The sequence below is a fragment of the Fulmarus glacialis genome, unplaced genomic scaffold (assembly GCF_000690835.1).
Source record: "Fulmarus glacialis isolate BGI_N327 unplaced genomic scaffold, ASM69083v1 scaffold1400, whole genome shotgun sequence".
In the NCBI taxonomy this organism is placed as follows: domain Eukaryota; kingdom Metazoa; phylum Chordata; class Aves; order Procellariiformes; family Procellariidae; genus Fulmarus; species Fulmarus glacialis.
The window spans coordinates 42475-57965 of record NW_009186878.1 but is presented as its reverse complement, the minus strand read 5'-3'; the positions used below and the strand labels follow the sequence as shown (position 1 = coordinate 57965).

General features: G+C 43.9%; 1 protein-coding gene across 1 annotated transcript in view; it reads left to right on the top strand.

The window, feature by feature from the left end:
• The window catches only part of LAMC1 (laminin, gamma 1 (formerly LAMB2)), a 67539-nt gene that overhangs the window by 29605 nt on the left and 22443 nt on the right, over positions 1-15491 (top strand). Inside the window, exon 3 of the mRNA XM_009572874.1 lies at positions 14379-14683. Within this exon, the coding sequence (XP_009571169.1) occupies positions 14379-14683 (305 nt within the window). The remainder of the gene's footprint in view (positions 1-14378; positions 14684-15491) is intronic.

Here is a 15491-nt window from a genome sequence, read left to right as displayed (position 1 = left end):
CTTTCCAACTTTGGTGGTTTATGTAGTTTTTTTTTTTTCTTTTTTTCCTGCTCACATTTACTTACCTTCAGTACTTAAGGGGCCTAGATAAAGGAAGGCTGGGAGGAGGAAAAAAAATCACACTTTTGCAGCTGAAGTGAGAGGTAGGAGGCTAAGCATGAATGCATCCTAAAATTCCCTGAAGGTCTTTTCCCAGGTCTCATCCAAAATAAGCTCTGCTTACTCTAGTGGTATTTTACCAGAGTAATACTGCACCTTGAAGTATAGGGAAAGCTGCACCCTTATCCTCAGCAAACTGAGCTATTCCAGGAAAATCCTCCCCCCTAAGCTGTCAGCCCTATCAACTTCTTGTCCAGGATTGTACCTCTTCCCCACCATCATCACTGTTTCAGAAATCAGCAGCACAGATCTGGATTTCTTTATACACCTGTTAAAAGAAATGTACATTGCTGGTTTTTAATCAACTGAAAATTAACTTTTTTACTGCTATCCTTAGCTTTGCAAAAAGTAATTGAGATAAAAAGTTCAAATAACTTCTTGCAGAAGTATCCCAGCGTGATCTGGAAGTGATTACACTATTGTTGGTATTGATTTAAGGCGCTCTCCTTGTCATCTGTGTGAAATTTGGTGTATCTAATCATGGGCTGATAGCTTTTTTACAGCAGCGCTTTTCTTTGCATCGGCTTCTGTAAGAAGAATTAAACTATACTGTGTGTCCTTGAGCGTTTTTTCTTGTGTTAAGAAAATTCAGCAAGTATCTGAGTTAGCATGCCGGTAGTGGAAATGTTGAATCAGCTTAAAACGTACTTTTTTCTGACTTTGAAGGAAATAGAATGTATATTTCATAAAAGGGATATTTCAGATAAAATAAGATTTTTATAGTAATGCAAATAACCTACAGCAAAATATAGGGTCATCAGACCTTGATGAAAGGAAACCTGAGTGTGGGTGCAACTTGTCCATGCATTTGAAGTACTTCAAGTGTTCTTTGGGAGTAGGAACTGGTAATGAAACCATTTACTAAAACTGCTCTCCAAGTCTTTGGAGGAGTGAGATATCCAAGAAGGTTGTCACTGTCTATTTGCTCACCCAGAGGGAGGCTGTTACATCTGATATTGCTCCATTAACTTTGTATGTTAAAACTGACATTTTCTGACATAATTTTCTGACAGTGTCATGAGAGGCTCATGGAATTTTTTCCAATGACTCGGAAGGCATGGCTGTTGATTTCCTCTTTGCAAACAAGAGGCAGTTGTGTTTCTTTTGCCGGAATGCATCGTCCTATGAAAGTAAAACTCACCTGAGAATTTGGTCTGTGTCCTGTCATGTCCCACATAGTTTCTGAACCCTTTGCTCTTCTGCTTGGATGGGTGGAAGGAGGAAGCTCTCCACAATAACAACAGTTGTTAGAGTCATGGAAAAGGTCGACCAAAGAGGGAACCAGGTTTCCAACATACATCTTCACCTGTCACAGTTTTTGGCTTCCGCAGTCAGATGTGACTCTGAAGATAGCCCTGTCAAGGAGTGCAGAAGATGCAAGACTTCCCTTCTAAAACTCAGCCAAAAGGCTTGCATATAGGTAGCCATGTGTTATTAATTCCTCTGCTCACAAGGCTCCTTCTGTCCCCCCCTTCTTGTTTCAGCAATATCAGGAATTGTATGGGATTCTGGGTGAAGTGGCTTTAAATGCCTCACTTCACCCAAGCAGATCTCAACAGACGTTGTTGTCTTTCTGCCTGTCTTCTGTTCATCTGCTACTCTATAGTAACAAAACGTCTTGTGTTTAAGACCGATGTTGAAGTCCTTGGTAAGCTTTTACTCTTTAGCAACTCTTATTTTCAAACTAAAAACACTACAGAGCAAGGTTTTTCACTTTTAATTTAGCGTGAAGTTCTATAAGGAAAAGTTTGAGTGGGTTTGAAGGTAGAAAGCAGTGTTGGTGTTGCATGTGTTTCTGATGAATGAAGATCCTTCCCCGCTGGTCCAATGCATTTGCAGTGTTTTCTTAATATGGACAGATCCTGGGTTTAACTTATTTTCTCCTTTCAGAGGCTCATGCGACTGCTGAATCTCCTTTGGTAAAATGTTTTGTCTCTAAATTTTATGTATTTAAAGTGGAGACCCAGCATGGTATGCATTGTGCCAGAAGATGATAGCTGCTCTCACTATGCCTGATGTGTGCTGCTACTGAGGGTTTAAAATTAGGGTTTCTTTTGCCTGATGGGCACTATTAATTACTTTGAGGATAAGGACTAATCTTCATTTGATATCAGAATTTTACTGGGAAATGGTGTACTTCTAAAAATAAGCATCTGATCAGGCCATCAAGGAAGCAAGCCTCTAGAATTTGTACCATTTGGTATCTTTCGGGGTTTTTCTTCATTTCTGTTGCACTGAGTTATACACATCTTTCTTGAAGTGATAAATGTATTGATTGCTTTAGCTGGATCCTTGTTTAGGAGGGAGTGATGACAGTTTTTAAGAGGGCAGAGGTAAGAAGCATGTCCTCCTGGATGAGGTGGTACAGAGTTCGAGGGCTTTATGTTTTGATGAAGGTGGGCTGCATACCTCCTGTGGAAAATTAAACTTTAGCTAGGCTCTGTGGGTTCCTCAAATGATTCTGTTTTCCTTGAGCTGTCCACGCTTTGTTCACCTTTGTGCACCTTGACGTATTGGTGATCGTCGTGTCTGTGAAGATGAACATTTGGGGTTGTGTGGTGGTAGCTTCCCTTGACCTCTGAATGAGGTACCTACCTAGGAAACAGGGACATGGGGATACTATGGGGTCTTGAAAGTCTGAGCTTTTGGAGAAGCCAAGCCCTTGTTGCTGTAACTCAATGGTAGACTGCAGAGCGTGATGCGCTTCAGCTCTCCTGGGGTGTCTGTAGATTGAAGGAGGCACGGGTATGTTGGTTTGGGTTTGAGCTATCACTAAACGTAAGGATTTAGTGAAAACAAAGGCTTGAGAGTGCTGTATTGTTTTAGACTTTACTTCACAAAGGCAGCAGCTTTACACATGGGTTTAAGTGGCTGTTTCTTCTCTGTTCCCCCCAAAAATACTGTCCAAAGAGTTAGTATCCACACTAAAGACTGTGAAAGCAGAGGGAGGAAGAAATAATCTTGACCCCTACTTCATGGTCAACAAATTACTTGACGTTTTAATGTGTGGTAGTTTACGTTACTAATTGAGTTATGAGAGTTATCTTCTAACTTCAAAAAACGTCTTTTTCATCAGCTAGGTATTCAACATATTTAAAGGAATGTCCCTGCCTTAGCAGTACTAATCAGAAAATGAATTTTTAACAGTGTCTCTCCTGAGAAAATACCTTCATATAGGCTTCACAGTGGTGTAGCATGCCTGAAGAAAATCTCATTGTTTGGCATTCAGTGCAAATGATTAAACTAATTTTCTGTGCAGTCACCCTCTTTTTAGGCAGTCCTGTTACCTAAGGAAATCTTATGCTGCCAAAGGACCTGTGTGCAACTGGGGAGGATGTGGTGTGATCTAACAAGTTGTAGCATTTGCCTCTCAACATGGAGCTTGGGGACGGTTTGTCTTCTGATGTGCAAGATGTTTCTTGGACACTTGCTAGAAAGCTGCTCGCAGGGGTCCTCTTCTGCGGTGACCTCACTGGAAATGTCCTCTGCAGCAGTCCAGGGGCTGGTGAACCTACTTTCTGGGAGTGGGTGGGTTTTCTGTTGCCTTGTCTGGACTTTGCTCTGTAAGTGTTTCTGCAGCTGTTCCTAATCCACTCTTTTTTAACTTAAATGCAGGTCTGAGTTCTTGAGCAGCGTGAGCTCTGACCATCTGGTAATAAAATGTATTTCTTGCGTAATTTTTTTTCTTTTCCATCAGACTCAGTCTGTTCTTCACAGCACAACTGCCTCGCTTCTCTACTGCTAACAAGGTGAATTAATTGCGCACCCAGAATTACTAGGGTTCAGTTGCATACCTGCTACTCAGAACCGGGCGCTAACATTTAGCTTTATACCATACTGTAAGGCCCATGTTTCAAGACCAGTAAGTAAGCTCAACAAATTAGAAGTCCCTGTGGAAGGTCTTTTAAACACTTTCACATTTAATTTTTTTGTTTCCGCTCGGGCTGTTGTGGGAAAACATGCTTTGTAGGAAACTTGTTTGATGTTACACTATCTCAGTGGTATCCCAGGTGGTGTTCGGTCCCACTTCAGCAACTGTGTTGGTACCTGTTTTTAAATCCTTCCTTTACAAAGGAGCAGCAATGTAATGATGTCTCAGTCCGGAAATCTCCCTCTTACACAAAATGGTAAGGAAAGACTGTACACATACCTATTTTTTTGCTTTTTCAGAGTTTTCTCTGTTCCTGTTCCTCTGCTTGACCTGGGCAGCCTTTTTAGCCTGGGTGGAAGGAGTTTTGATCTACAGATAATTTTCCAAACCTATATTTGGTGTGGATACGTTGAGGTGTTTTGAAGCCTGATGTAAAGCAGATTTGGCTCCGTTCTAGTCTGTGAATTAAACCAAGGGCTTCAGATTTTGCAGCTGGAAGTATTGAGAAGCCATTGAGTTAGTATTATATTTGAAGGGTCAGCAGAGAGCATCCAGTTTCATTTTTTTTGTTCGTCGTGTTCGAAAATAATCTTGCGGAGTCGCGTCTGTGGGAGACCAGTCATGCTAAGCCATGCTATCTTCTCGAGTACATGTGGTTTTCTTCTAAACTCTCTTTCCTTAGAAATAGTCACTGCATTTGGTAGTTCCTTGTCCTTCATATGTCTCCAGACAGAAAGTGTGGATGAACATGAACTTGCACGATTGTGTGTCTAATACACCTTTGCAACTTCCATGAGCGTTTGCGGTTTGTGCGGTTTATTTTCCAGAGGCAGAGTTGAAGGCACATGCTGGCTGTTACTTGTGAGTCGAGAACTGGAGTGCAATTCCCTCTCTGCTTCAAGAAAAATTTGGAAGAGCTTTGCTTCTGACTTTCCAAAACATATTTGAAACATAACTCAGTGGCAAGCTTTGTTTTGGAAATGGCCTCGCTCCAGCAATGGTTTTGTCGAGTCTGTTTATCCCAATTCCTTCCCTGGCTTAATAGGCTGAGAAAGTAAAACTGTTGTGTGGGTGGTTGAAAATGGTCCGTATGGATATTGCTGTAATTTGTGTTTCATAAATAATGGTAGCTTGTGCATAAGCCTGTAATTGACTGAAAATGCATTAAAAGATAGCATGAAGGCATGTAAACTGCTACTTAAAATCCATAGCAGGAGTCAGTTGGGAGGAGGGGGAGATTTCTCAGTGGGAGATGGGGGGGGCAGGAGGCATGCAGACTCTGTGCAACGTTAAACAGCGCGATTCAAATGTGCTAAAAGTTAGTTTTCTTAAATGTTTATTGAAGAACGCAAAACTCCTTAAATACTCGAGAAAAGAAAGCTGTCTTGTGTGCATCGGGGCCAGGTGATGGATGCTAATAACAACAGTATTATTTCCAAATAGCTGTGGTGTTAATTATGGCTTGTGTCTGAAAAAAATCTGTGGGAGGTGGAAGGGCAGGGGTGGGAGGGAGATTAAACCATCAAAATTCCAGAGAATTCAGTGTTTTGTGTAAGGAACACTTCTGGCCTCTCCATGGCTGTACAGCCAGCAGTGTGGGAGCTAGTCTGGAAGGTCGTCTTGCTCCCAGAGTTGCTGAACTTGCTGCTGCTCAGAGCGCTCGTATATAGTGGTATCACTTAATTTGTTCTTAATTAGGCACAACAATGCGAGCTGTGTGTTTTTGATATCTAATTCAGATAGGAGTGAAGCCAGGCGTTAGAGCTGTTGTGGGCTATGAGCACACGTGGAGGAAGAGGGGGGCGAGTGGGGAAAGCGCTGCCTTTCAACAGGCAGGGGAAAAGGCTTCAAAATACTATTTAATAAAAACTAGTGGCTAATTATCATGAGCGACAGAGCCGTTGAACTGGGCTGAGAGGCAGTGCTCCGGTGGGAGCTGGTGTACCTCCCCTCCAGGAGTGCTGGGGCTGGAGCAAGGGACGTCTGGCATCTCACCCACACACGTGGACGCCATCCAAAAGAACTTTCATGCTGCCTTTGGCCGGGACGTTTTCGACTCTGGTCATTTGGGTTTGCTGAACTTCTTAAACTGAAGCATTGCATATGCTTTGACTTTAGGTGTGCTAGTTGAAAGCGTGCAAGGGAAGGGCATTGAGCTGCTGGAGGGTGAGGCTCCTGGCAGGGCATGCAGAAGGAAAACAGACCTCAGGAAAGCCTGTTAACATTCCTGCACTAACTATCCCATTTGCAAAATGCTTTTTATTTGAATTTTTTTTCTTTTTTTGGTCACAAGTCAGTAAAATCTAGTTGTCCTTTAAATAAATGGTTTTGTAATTCTCACCAGATTATCTGATATTTAAATTTGTTTGCAAGGTACTGCACTACAATCCAATAAACTTATTTTCTTATGACAAGAAGTCACGTGTTTGACAATTGGCCGAATATCGTATTTAAAGAAGCTGCAACTTCATTTTTGTTTAGCTATTTAAACTTTTGCTTTAGAGTTTGAAAGTAATTTTCAGTCTTTTTTTCCAGTCATTGTTCCATCCCCCCATCTTCACCTCTGAAAAGATAGAGTTGGAGCTGAACATCAGGAATATTCCCTCCTACACCTCCTACTGTCAAATTAAAATATCTGAGGGAAAATTAAAATGTAATGTGATTTGCTCTTTGTTTTGTCACTCTAAGTTGAATGCTATGAGAATGACTTGAAGGTGGGTAAGATTTGTTGTTTTGTTGTGATTCCTTTGGAGATGCTTTCTTACTCAAGACACGTTCATAAGAGATGTCTTGCCGTGTTGGCAAGGATGAGAAGTATTGCATTGTACAACTCAATTGAAAGCTTTTTGGTGAATCGCCTCTGGCCTGCTGCTGCCACTAGCTCTGATCTTCTGGGGGCTGTGGTGGTGGTGGTTGCTGGATGATAGCTGTATCTCCAACATGAGGAAAACCCTTGGGAAGACTTAACCTTGCTGGGCCACCAAGGTCCCACAGTGGGTTGGAATGGGTGGAAATTGCCACGTTTAAAGGGCGGTTATTACTGAAGTCGCTGTTGGTGGTGGTGTTACGGACTATTGGTGATGAAATGATGGTTTCTTGGTAATTGCCATGCATTCTCCTGTTGGGAATAAAGGGCAAAAGACAGCTTTTTTTTGTCTTCTCTGGATAAGTAAATTTTTCAGAACAATATTTAGTTTTTTCTTGGGTAAACCCCCATTTTGGGGGGAGGAAGGGGAGTAACCCCCCACTTTTCTGTGCTCCTTTAGTTGGGGGAGTGACTTGGTTTCACCCATGCCTGTTGTGTACGGGTCATGGAGCAGCTTCTGGATGTTTGATACAAGCAGATGAACTTTCTAAGGATCCCGACCCACCGTAATCCAGATCCCGCTCGTCTTGGGGCCGACAGCGGTGGCAGGAGGTAGCTTTCCAATCCGGATATATGAATGAAATGGAGCCCTCCCCAAAATGGCCCATGGCATCCTTGATCATCTGTGATCTGGCTGTGCTTGCCAAGTGTAAAGTGCCTTTTTAAAATGAGCTTTTATCGTTTGTGCTGAAAAAGGACTTTGAAGCTTCCTGTGCAGATAGGACTTTTGTGCTGTACATGGGATCTTTCTAGTCCCTAGTGAATAAACACAGCTGGCTGTTTTGGGAAAGGGACTTAACATCTTTGCATCAAAGCTGTACAAATAAGGCAGCAAGCTGTACTGAATTATTAGACAACGTTTTCTGACTTTTACACTGACTTAGGGGTGATCAAATGAAAAAATGCATTTCTTGTAAGGCTGCCTTCAGCTTATGAAGGGGAAAATAAGTTTCCTCCCCTCCCCCCTTTGGAAACATGACTAGAACAAGCAGCCTCGATGACTTATCAATGTTGGATTATCATGCAATAATTTACTGGGCAGCCTTTTGCTGTCCGGAGCCGCCCACGCGCACAAGTCAATGGAGCCTTTGTTCGGGAGCGCTGGAAGAATGCATGATCTAATGGGGTGGTGGGAGTTCGCCTTCGTTCCAGCGCGCGCAAGGCCGCGCTCATTCCCCCAGTGTCCCAAACCCGTTTCCTTCCTCCGTCTCTGTCTTAGTACGGGTGCCCAGAAAAAGCAACCCGTGTTTATCCCTCCATCGGGCTTTCTTAAAATCCAGGCGCCTGTCTCTGGTGGAGCTCTGCATGCCAAAATCTTTGGTTTGGTGGAGCGTGGTTTATGATGAGATTGCATTAAAATCCTTCAGATATTTCTCGTTCATGATGTACGTGCCTGAATCTCTAGACTCTTTAGGTGAGGACAAGCAAATAAACCTAAGGTTTATTATTACCAGTTTGTGTTCCCATAAGGGCCATCACTCAGCATTTCAGAGCGCTCATTTGTCCTCCTGTGTGGAGTTATTTCCCCAGTGAAGATCATCAGAAAAAGGAAATCCTTCATTTTCTTTCTTTGGATGCTGGATACTCCATTTGCTTGTGCAATACCAGTGCTCTCATCTTCCTCCTCCTCCACAAATTTTCCCAGAAAAGCTAGGGCGTAGTTGTAAAGGACATTTGCTCTAGAAAGCAAGAAATTATTGTAGTTCTATCATAAGTTTGGCTTTTTCATGCGCATGTGATGCAAGCGACATAACTTACCGCTTATGTGTCTTGCAGGTGTTGGGCTGTTGTTGTTTAATAAAAAATTTTTATTCCAAAAGAGCGAGTTGCTCAGGATGTTTCTCACTCTCCTCCCCTCCTTATAAACACTGTCCGGCTCTTGTTGCCCATCTGCATGCTGGAAAAACCTGTCCCATTTCATGGGATGGGATAACTCATTCTCCTTAAATATTCCCCTCTCATCTGCAGCCCCTGTGCTCCAGGAGGGAAGCTTCCAGGAGGGTTTCTAGCATGGGAGGCTGAACAAAATACTGCAGTAGCTGAGAACTTGGAGCAGTTGGTTGACTCAAGAAGCAGTGATCAGTCTGGAAGGAGATCTTGTGAACTTGATGGCCTCTGTCTATCGACATCAGCATTTCTGTCCCATGGATTTCTCTACTTGTGTGAGGTTCCAGTATCTATGCCACCCTTTGCACGTGGTGGTAGCGTAAGAGTGGGAGATGCTGCCTCCCACTTTATTTGGTAGCTCTTTATTTGTCAGAGAGGAGCAGGTTGCCGTTTGTCGTGGAGCAGCAGAGTAAGTCTTTCTGCTGATAGCTGGCCCAGCATTGCGCTGGGTGGTGGGGAGAGGTGAAGGTTCAAGAAGGGCGGAGTTGAGGTAGGAGTAAGGACGAGGTGGGTGAACAGCCTGGGGTATGTTCCAGTCTAGGAAAGCTGGCCTTCCTTCCTGGGAATGATGGAGAAATGAGTGAGACGAGAGCAAAAAGAAATGTCAGTGGTTGCTTGCTCTCTGTCTTGTCACTGCAAAATGGAAATGAAATCCAATAAAAAAGTGGTAAGTATGCTGGTATTTTTTACTGGTTTGTTTTCAGTTCTTTTAACCTTTACTTAGAAATAGGTTGTCAGCAGGTACTTGTGTGAAAAAAGCTGCCTTGAAACTGGAGCCAATCAAAAGAGAAACAGAGCAAAGTTTAACCACTTCATTACTGCTCAATGAATTTTGCTGAAAACAAATCTGCAAAGGCTTGGTTCTTTGCCCCATACAGTCTTCTCGGGTGGATTTTTTTTTTTTTTTCCTGGGCGGCAAAACTCAGTGGCTGTATTTTAAAACTCACTGCTGGGAGGATGCACCAAGGGATCGCAGAGAGTGCAGAAGAGGTAGCATGGTTTCTTCCCACATTCAGGGGATGCGGGTGGACCGATAATGAAGGAGGCGAGTAGGCGAGTGTCGTCTGGGCTTATCTCATCCAGGCATCTGCTCACAATTCAGTGCTTGTAGTCGGCGTGCCAGCTGGCGGGACATTTTCCTGATGTAAATTATCCATCCTTTCTGAGGGGTCTGAATACAAGGAGGCCTTTTGTGTGTAGGGACAAATTCCTAACTTGGGGGGAAAGGGAGGAGTTTCTAAAGATCTAAATAGCATTTGCTTACATTTTTCCAGTCTATCTTTATGGTTTTCAGCATGGCACGTTTCCTGGTGGACCTTGGGATACAGAATTGGGCGATAACCCTGCTGAGGAAGGGCTTTAATTGCTGATGATGTCCGGCAGCTCTGGTCAGCCCGACAATGTGAGCAGGTTGTTGGGGGAAGCATCCCCTGCATTGAAAAATGCTGAACGTTTCCAATGCCGCTGCTGCCGCCTCTACAGGCACCGAGATTGCTCGCTTGTTTGAATCTGTAATTGCAATACTGTCTTGAAGGCTTCTATGTGTGCTTACTTAGTTTAGAGAATGGTATTATGGGGTTTTCTACATCAGCCTAAAATATCAAAAGGGGCTGGTTATTTTGTCACCTTGTCTCTTGCTGGTGAACAGCTTCAAGCCTCAGAAAAGACGCAGTTTTAAAAAGTGGGCCTTATGATTTTGAGCTCTGGATGCTTTAAAGGCATGTCAGGTTGCACTGGTTACTAATGACAGTCGTCTTTCTACTAATGAACTTTTATAACAAACATCTGGAGTTCTTCCTGCAAAATAGATCTGCCACTTCTCAGTACAGAGGGAAATATTATCTGATACTTGACACTGAGACACTTCTAAGCCAAACTGAGATCAAAATAATTACCAGCTTCTAGGAACAGGAGAACAATGACTTTTTGTCTTCTAAATGAAACGTTTAAAACTGCCTTTCACCTGGTTACTGCTGTTGCCATTTCTCAGTGTAATAGCACTGTATATTTAGCCCTGCAAGACTTGAAAGCAACCTAGGTGGCTTATCTTTGCTAGAAAAAGGCTCTGCAACCTTGAAGAGCCCTGCTGGCTGCCAGGCTGCTAAGCACAGCTTTTATATTCAGTATGAACAGGGGGGAAACGCATTTCAACACTGTGTCAGCTGGTCTTGGGTAAACTCTATTGTTCCAGCAGTATTTACCCACGGCAAGCTGATACGGCACTACACACAGCCGCTCTGTGTGCATTAACTGCATTCCTGTTTAATGCCATTACGGGATTTCTCAAGTAGTTATGCTGCCAGCTGAAATAAATGTCTTTTCACCTGGGTTGCTTGGTCGGGAGGGTTTTGAATGCGTTTTCTTTGACCCGTGGTGTAAAACTGAAGATGAAAAAGGGAGGGTCCTTTCCATTTTAGCACAAGGGACTTCTATGGAAAATGCTTTCGCGCTTCCCAGAGCGCAGTTTGCATGCGTTGTGACTTTAGCTGAGCTGGAATTTTTGCAAGGAGCTGTAGGAGACCTTGTCAGGGAACAGGGACTGTAATCCGGTTATAGTGGAAGGGAAAAAAAACAGTTCTTCGGGACGTGCGGGCTGTGACCTGGCCTTTCTGTTAGACCAGAAAGTTGTGTGTTTGCGGAGTGAGAGCACACGCCCGGCCCCCTCTTCATTCCCAGGATTCTTTTGAAGCGTTTCCTCCCCAAAATCATCTTGATGAAGCCTGAACGCAGGGTTTTTGCTTCACACTAGAGGAATGCAGTACTAGTAAAAGAAAACTAACCCAAGTCAAAGTAGCGGGGTATTCTTGACAATTCAATTGACACAATTTAATTGAATAATCTTCGTGCTGTTGGCTGTGACTCTTTTTCCCTCTTGACTCATGGAATGGCTGCTCTTGCCTGATGTCTTCACTATTTTCACTGGTATTGAAAATTACCCAAAGAAATCTCACCAGGGCAGTGACTTGCAGCCTTATATTTTGTTTTTACTTCAGTGTGTGAGCTCAAAGAAAACTTTCTCATGAAGCTGATGATGACAGTTCTATTAGTGATAAAACCATGATAGTAGGTCTGTTTTTAGTTGCTGCCCATCCAAGGTGTTGGTGAAGTTCTCAGGCTGGCAAGTTGCAGGTCAACACATATACTAGGGTCTTCCTGCAGAAGAATGAGGAGGCGTTTGCTTCTGGGGATCCTTGCCTTTATCTGGAAAAGATGGGGAGTATATCCTGGGTTTGTTTACCATGGGCCTGAAAAAGATACTTGTGCATGTCTGGCCTATTGGCTTGTGTCTGGTGTGCTCACCTTGAGTTTCTGAGTGTGTGTGCTCTTCACCTCTAGAGCATACTTTGTCTTCAGTGAGGAGCTCTCTTCTTGAGAAGACACCATGTAGCAGGAGAAATGGGAAACCTGGGGGGGACTGATTTGTACACCTGATGTCTGCTTCTTGCCTTGTGTTGAGATTCATATGAAAAATACTTCCAAATAAGTGGAAACAGGATTAATCATCTCTCATATTGGGCAGCAAGGGGAAGGTAAGCCTAAGCAGTGTTACAATGTTAAATGTTGATCCTTCAAAGTTTCTAGCTCTTGTGGAAGCAGACATTAATAGCATGATTGCTTCTCACTTGTCTTCTGTGTGTAAGAAGACCTCATTAAATAACTTGACCCCAAACCAAAGGTTCGGCTAGTATTGAGTAAGAGCTGCAGATTGTGAATATCTGGCTTCTCGTCTTGTGCTTAGGTCATCTGTAACCTCACACATGATATAACAGTAACGGGTATTTTGTGGGAAGCACTGGGGGGGGGTTTGTATCTCTACAATGCCCCAACTGTCTTGCATGCCACACACAGATAGTACTTTTTGGTAGGTTGGGGTATCGGCAGATTTCTTTGGCTTTAAACACAAGATGAGTCTTTTTTTTTATCCTTGGGACATGCAGGTGTAAGTTTTTCAGGTGCTGTGTGGCTTGATTTTTACTCTAGGTTTTTTCTGGTATGTTGATTTCTGGACCCTTTGCCATGCTTCTCCTGCTACTTTGGTGTTTCCAGCAGCCAGAAAGGACAAAGGTTCCTCCCTCGTGCTAGCCGGGCTCTGGGCGTGATGTGCCTAACGCAGGCTGGTCCTGGTGTAACTGGTGGGTGGCCTGCGAGCAAGAGCTGTGGTTCATGACCTGATTCATTGCAATCAGATTTTGCGTGTGTGCTTTGAGAGGCACGCTGTTCTTGTTGCCTGGTGCCGTCTGGTCTGCTTTAACTTGTGAAGTGAGCCACTCTTCAGCAGGTGCAAAGCCTCGTGTTAAAATTTAACAGGGTTGAGTTAATTCATTTTACAAGTTGAGATTAAATCCACATGACTTCTACAGGCGGAGAAAACCTGTTTCTCAATCTGTTGAAACTCTTCTAGCAGCTTTTTTTTTTTTTTTGGTCAATGAAGGGACCAGTGACGGCTGCAACCTCTGCTTAGAGCAGTGTTTTCCTTGGAGGTGGCGGGTACGTAAAAGAGCATGGCAGGGACTAAACGCCTGAGGTTTTGTTCCAGACCAACCTCATGTTGTTTTAGCAAGTTCCCTACGTGCACCAGGGTGTCCTGATCATACATAGCGTGCTCGCTGAGGTGGAGCGAGAACAGCCGGCGCGCAGCTGTACGCCCCCTCCTGGGAATGTGCCCTTCGGCTGGCGGGGACGGCGGAAGAAGGTGGCTAAAGCGTGCTGCAGTCCTTTTCCACTAACGGGTTTTCTTGGGGGTGTGATTCCCCTGGGCGGTTAGTTTATAGCACAGGGGTAGATGCTCAAGTCGTTGGAGAAGAATCCATGAGAGAGGATGATGTGCTGATTGCCACAAACCTGTTAGGAGATGAATAGAGGGCAGGGAGGTGGATTTATGTTTATTGTCCTAGGAGAGGGAGAACATGGCTAGCTTGTAAATCATCGCACTTTGATCTGAAAAGTGTCGTGGCGACTTTAATCATATGGCCCAGGAAACTTAAACCTTGTTTTGCCTTTCCCAGGGAATGAGTAGAAGAGGGTGTACTACTCAGTAGTTCACTGCTGGAGGAAAGGCTTCATGAGTAGTAGAAAGAGTTTGGGATATTGTCTATTTAGGGAGGAAGCAGAGGTACAAAACAGGCTCTACAGTGTGATTCTTATCTCTCTGGTTAATACTGTTTCTCCCCTACGTGTATTTGGAAGAAATACTATCAAATGGCATGGTTAACTTGGACCTGGCCTTAGGTACAAACTGTTTGTGGCTTGATGTAATATTTCATCTGTTGGGGTAAGGACACTGTTGGTGATGTCTGCAGAAGAGAATTGCAGCTTGAGATGTGTATTTGGTTGCACAGAAGTCTGTAGGTCTGTTTGTTTATCTACTCAGCCTGCCCTAGACTCCTGCCTTCGGTTCTTTCACCTTGTCTTTGCTGGGAGATGCAGTACATAGGGCTGGAGGAGATACTTCTGGTGCTACTGGACACTGCTCATCTTGCTGGATGGTATTAGAGGAGATCTTTCTTCTAAAGAGAGAACTGCATTGAAACTCTTCCATTCTTTTTGTTTTAAGTTGTTTGGGTTTTTCTCATGCCTTTCTTCTCTCATCCGTAGGAAAGGCCTTTGACATCACATACGTGCGTCTGAAGTTTCACACCAGTCGGCCGGAGAGCTTTGCGATCTACAAACGCACCAGGGAAGATGGCCCGTGGGTGCCCTACCAGTATTACAGTGGCTCCTGTGAGAGCACGTATCACAAAGTCAATCGGGGCTTTATTCGGACTGGGGAGGATGAGCAGCAGGCGCTCTGCACGGATGAGTTCAGTGACATCTCCCCTCTCACTGGGGGCAACGTGGCGTTCTCAACGCTGGAAGGGCGTCCCAGCGCCTATAACTTTGACAACAGCCCTGTGCTACAGGTATGTGAACAAGACTAAGTCAATCGTTGAGTCTGAGTTGAGTCTGTTTAGTTGTTGCGGATGGCGGCTTTGTGCCGACTGTGGGCTGCACTACAGCCCTTATTTGTACTGAAAGGCCCTTGCACAGGTAAGTTGGGATGGACAATCCAAAGAGACACTTTGGAAGGAAGAGTTGAACTCTGGACTCTATTGTTAGTAAGTTTATGGTACAAAAAGCAAAATCGGTGGCATTAAGGATGACTTGTCATTAGGCATCATGGAAGTCTTTAAAAGATGGATGTAAATCTCTGCCTGCCTAGAAAGCAGCTGTGGGCATTTTGCTCTTGTTTCGGATATAAGTAAGGTAAAGCGTAAGTCAAATGAATATTTGAGGCATCCGCATTTATATTATGAGCACAAAAATTTGAGGAATGTGAGATTCTTCTAAACAAATAAAGGGTTATTGGAAACCCTAACCTGTTCTTTTACATGTGTAAAAGGCAGGCGGGGGAGCTTGATTTTATTGACAGTATTTGGTTTCTCTTACAAGGGGCTTGGGGAGGTGGTTCGGTTGGGGCTTTTTTTGTTGTTACTATTCACAGCACCGGTTGGGTAGTGATCAGGAGCATACTGGGAGCACCAGTTTGTCCAGTTTACTTGCCACTTTCTGTATGCTGCTTGATGACTTCTCCAGCTTATATTACAAGGAGCTAAAGCTGTAGGGTTTGCCCCATTGGGGCTCGTCTCCTTCCTTTTGGAGCTGTGATCGCCAGTTCTTCCCTTTCCTCTCAGAGTAGCAGGAGCAGACTGAGACATGATCCCCAGCCAG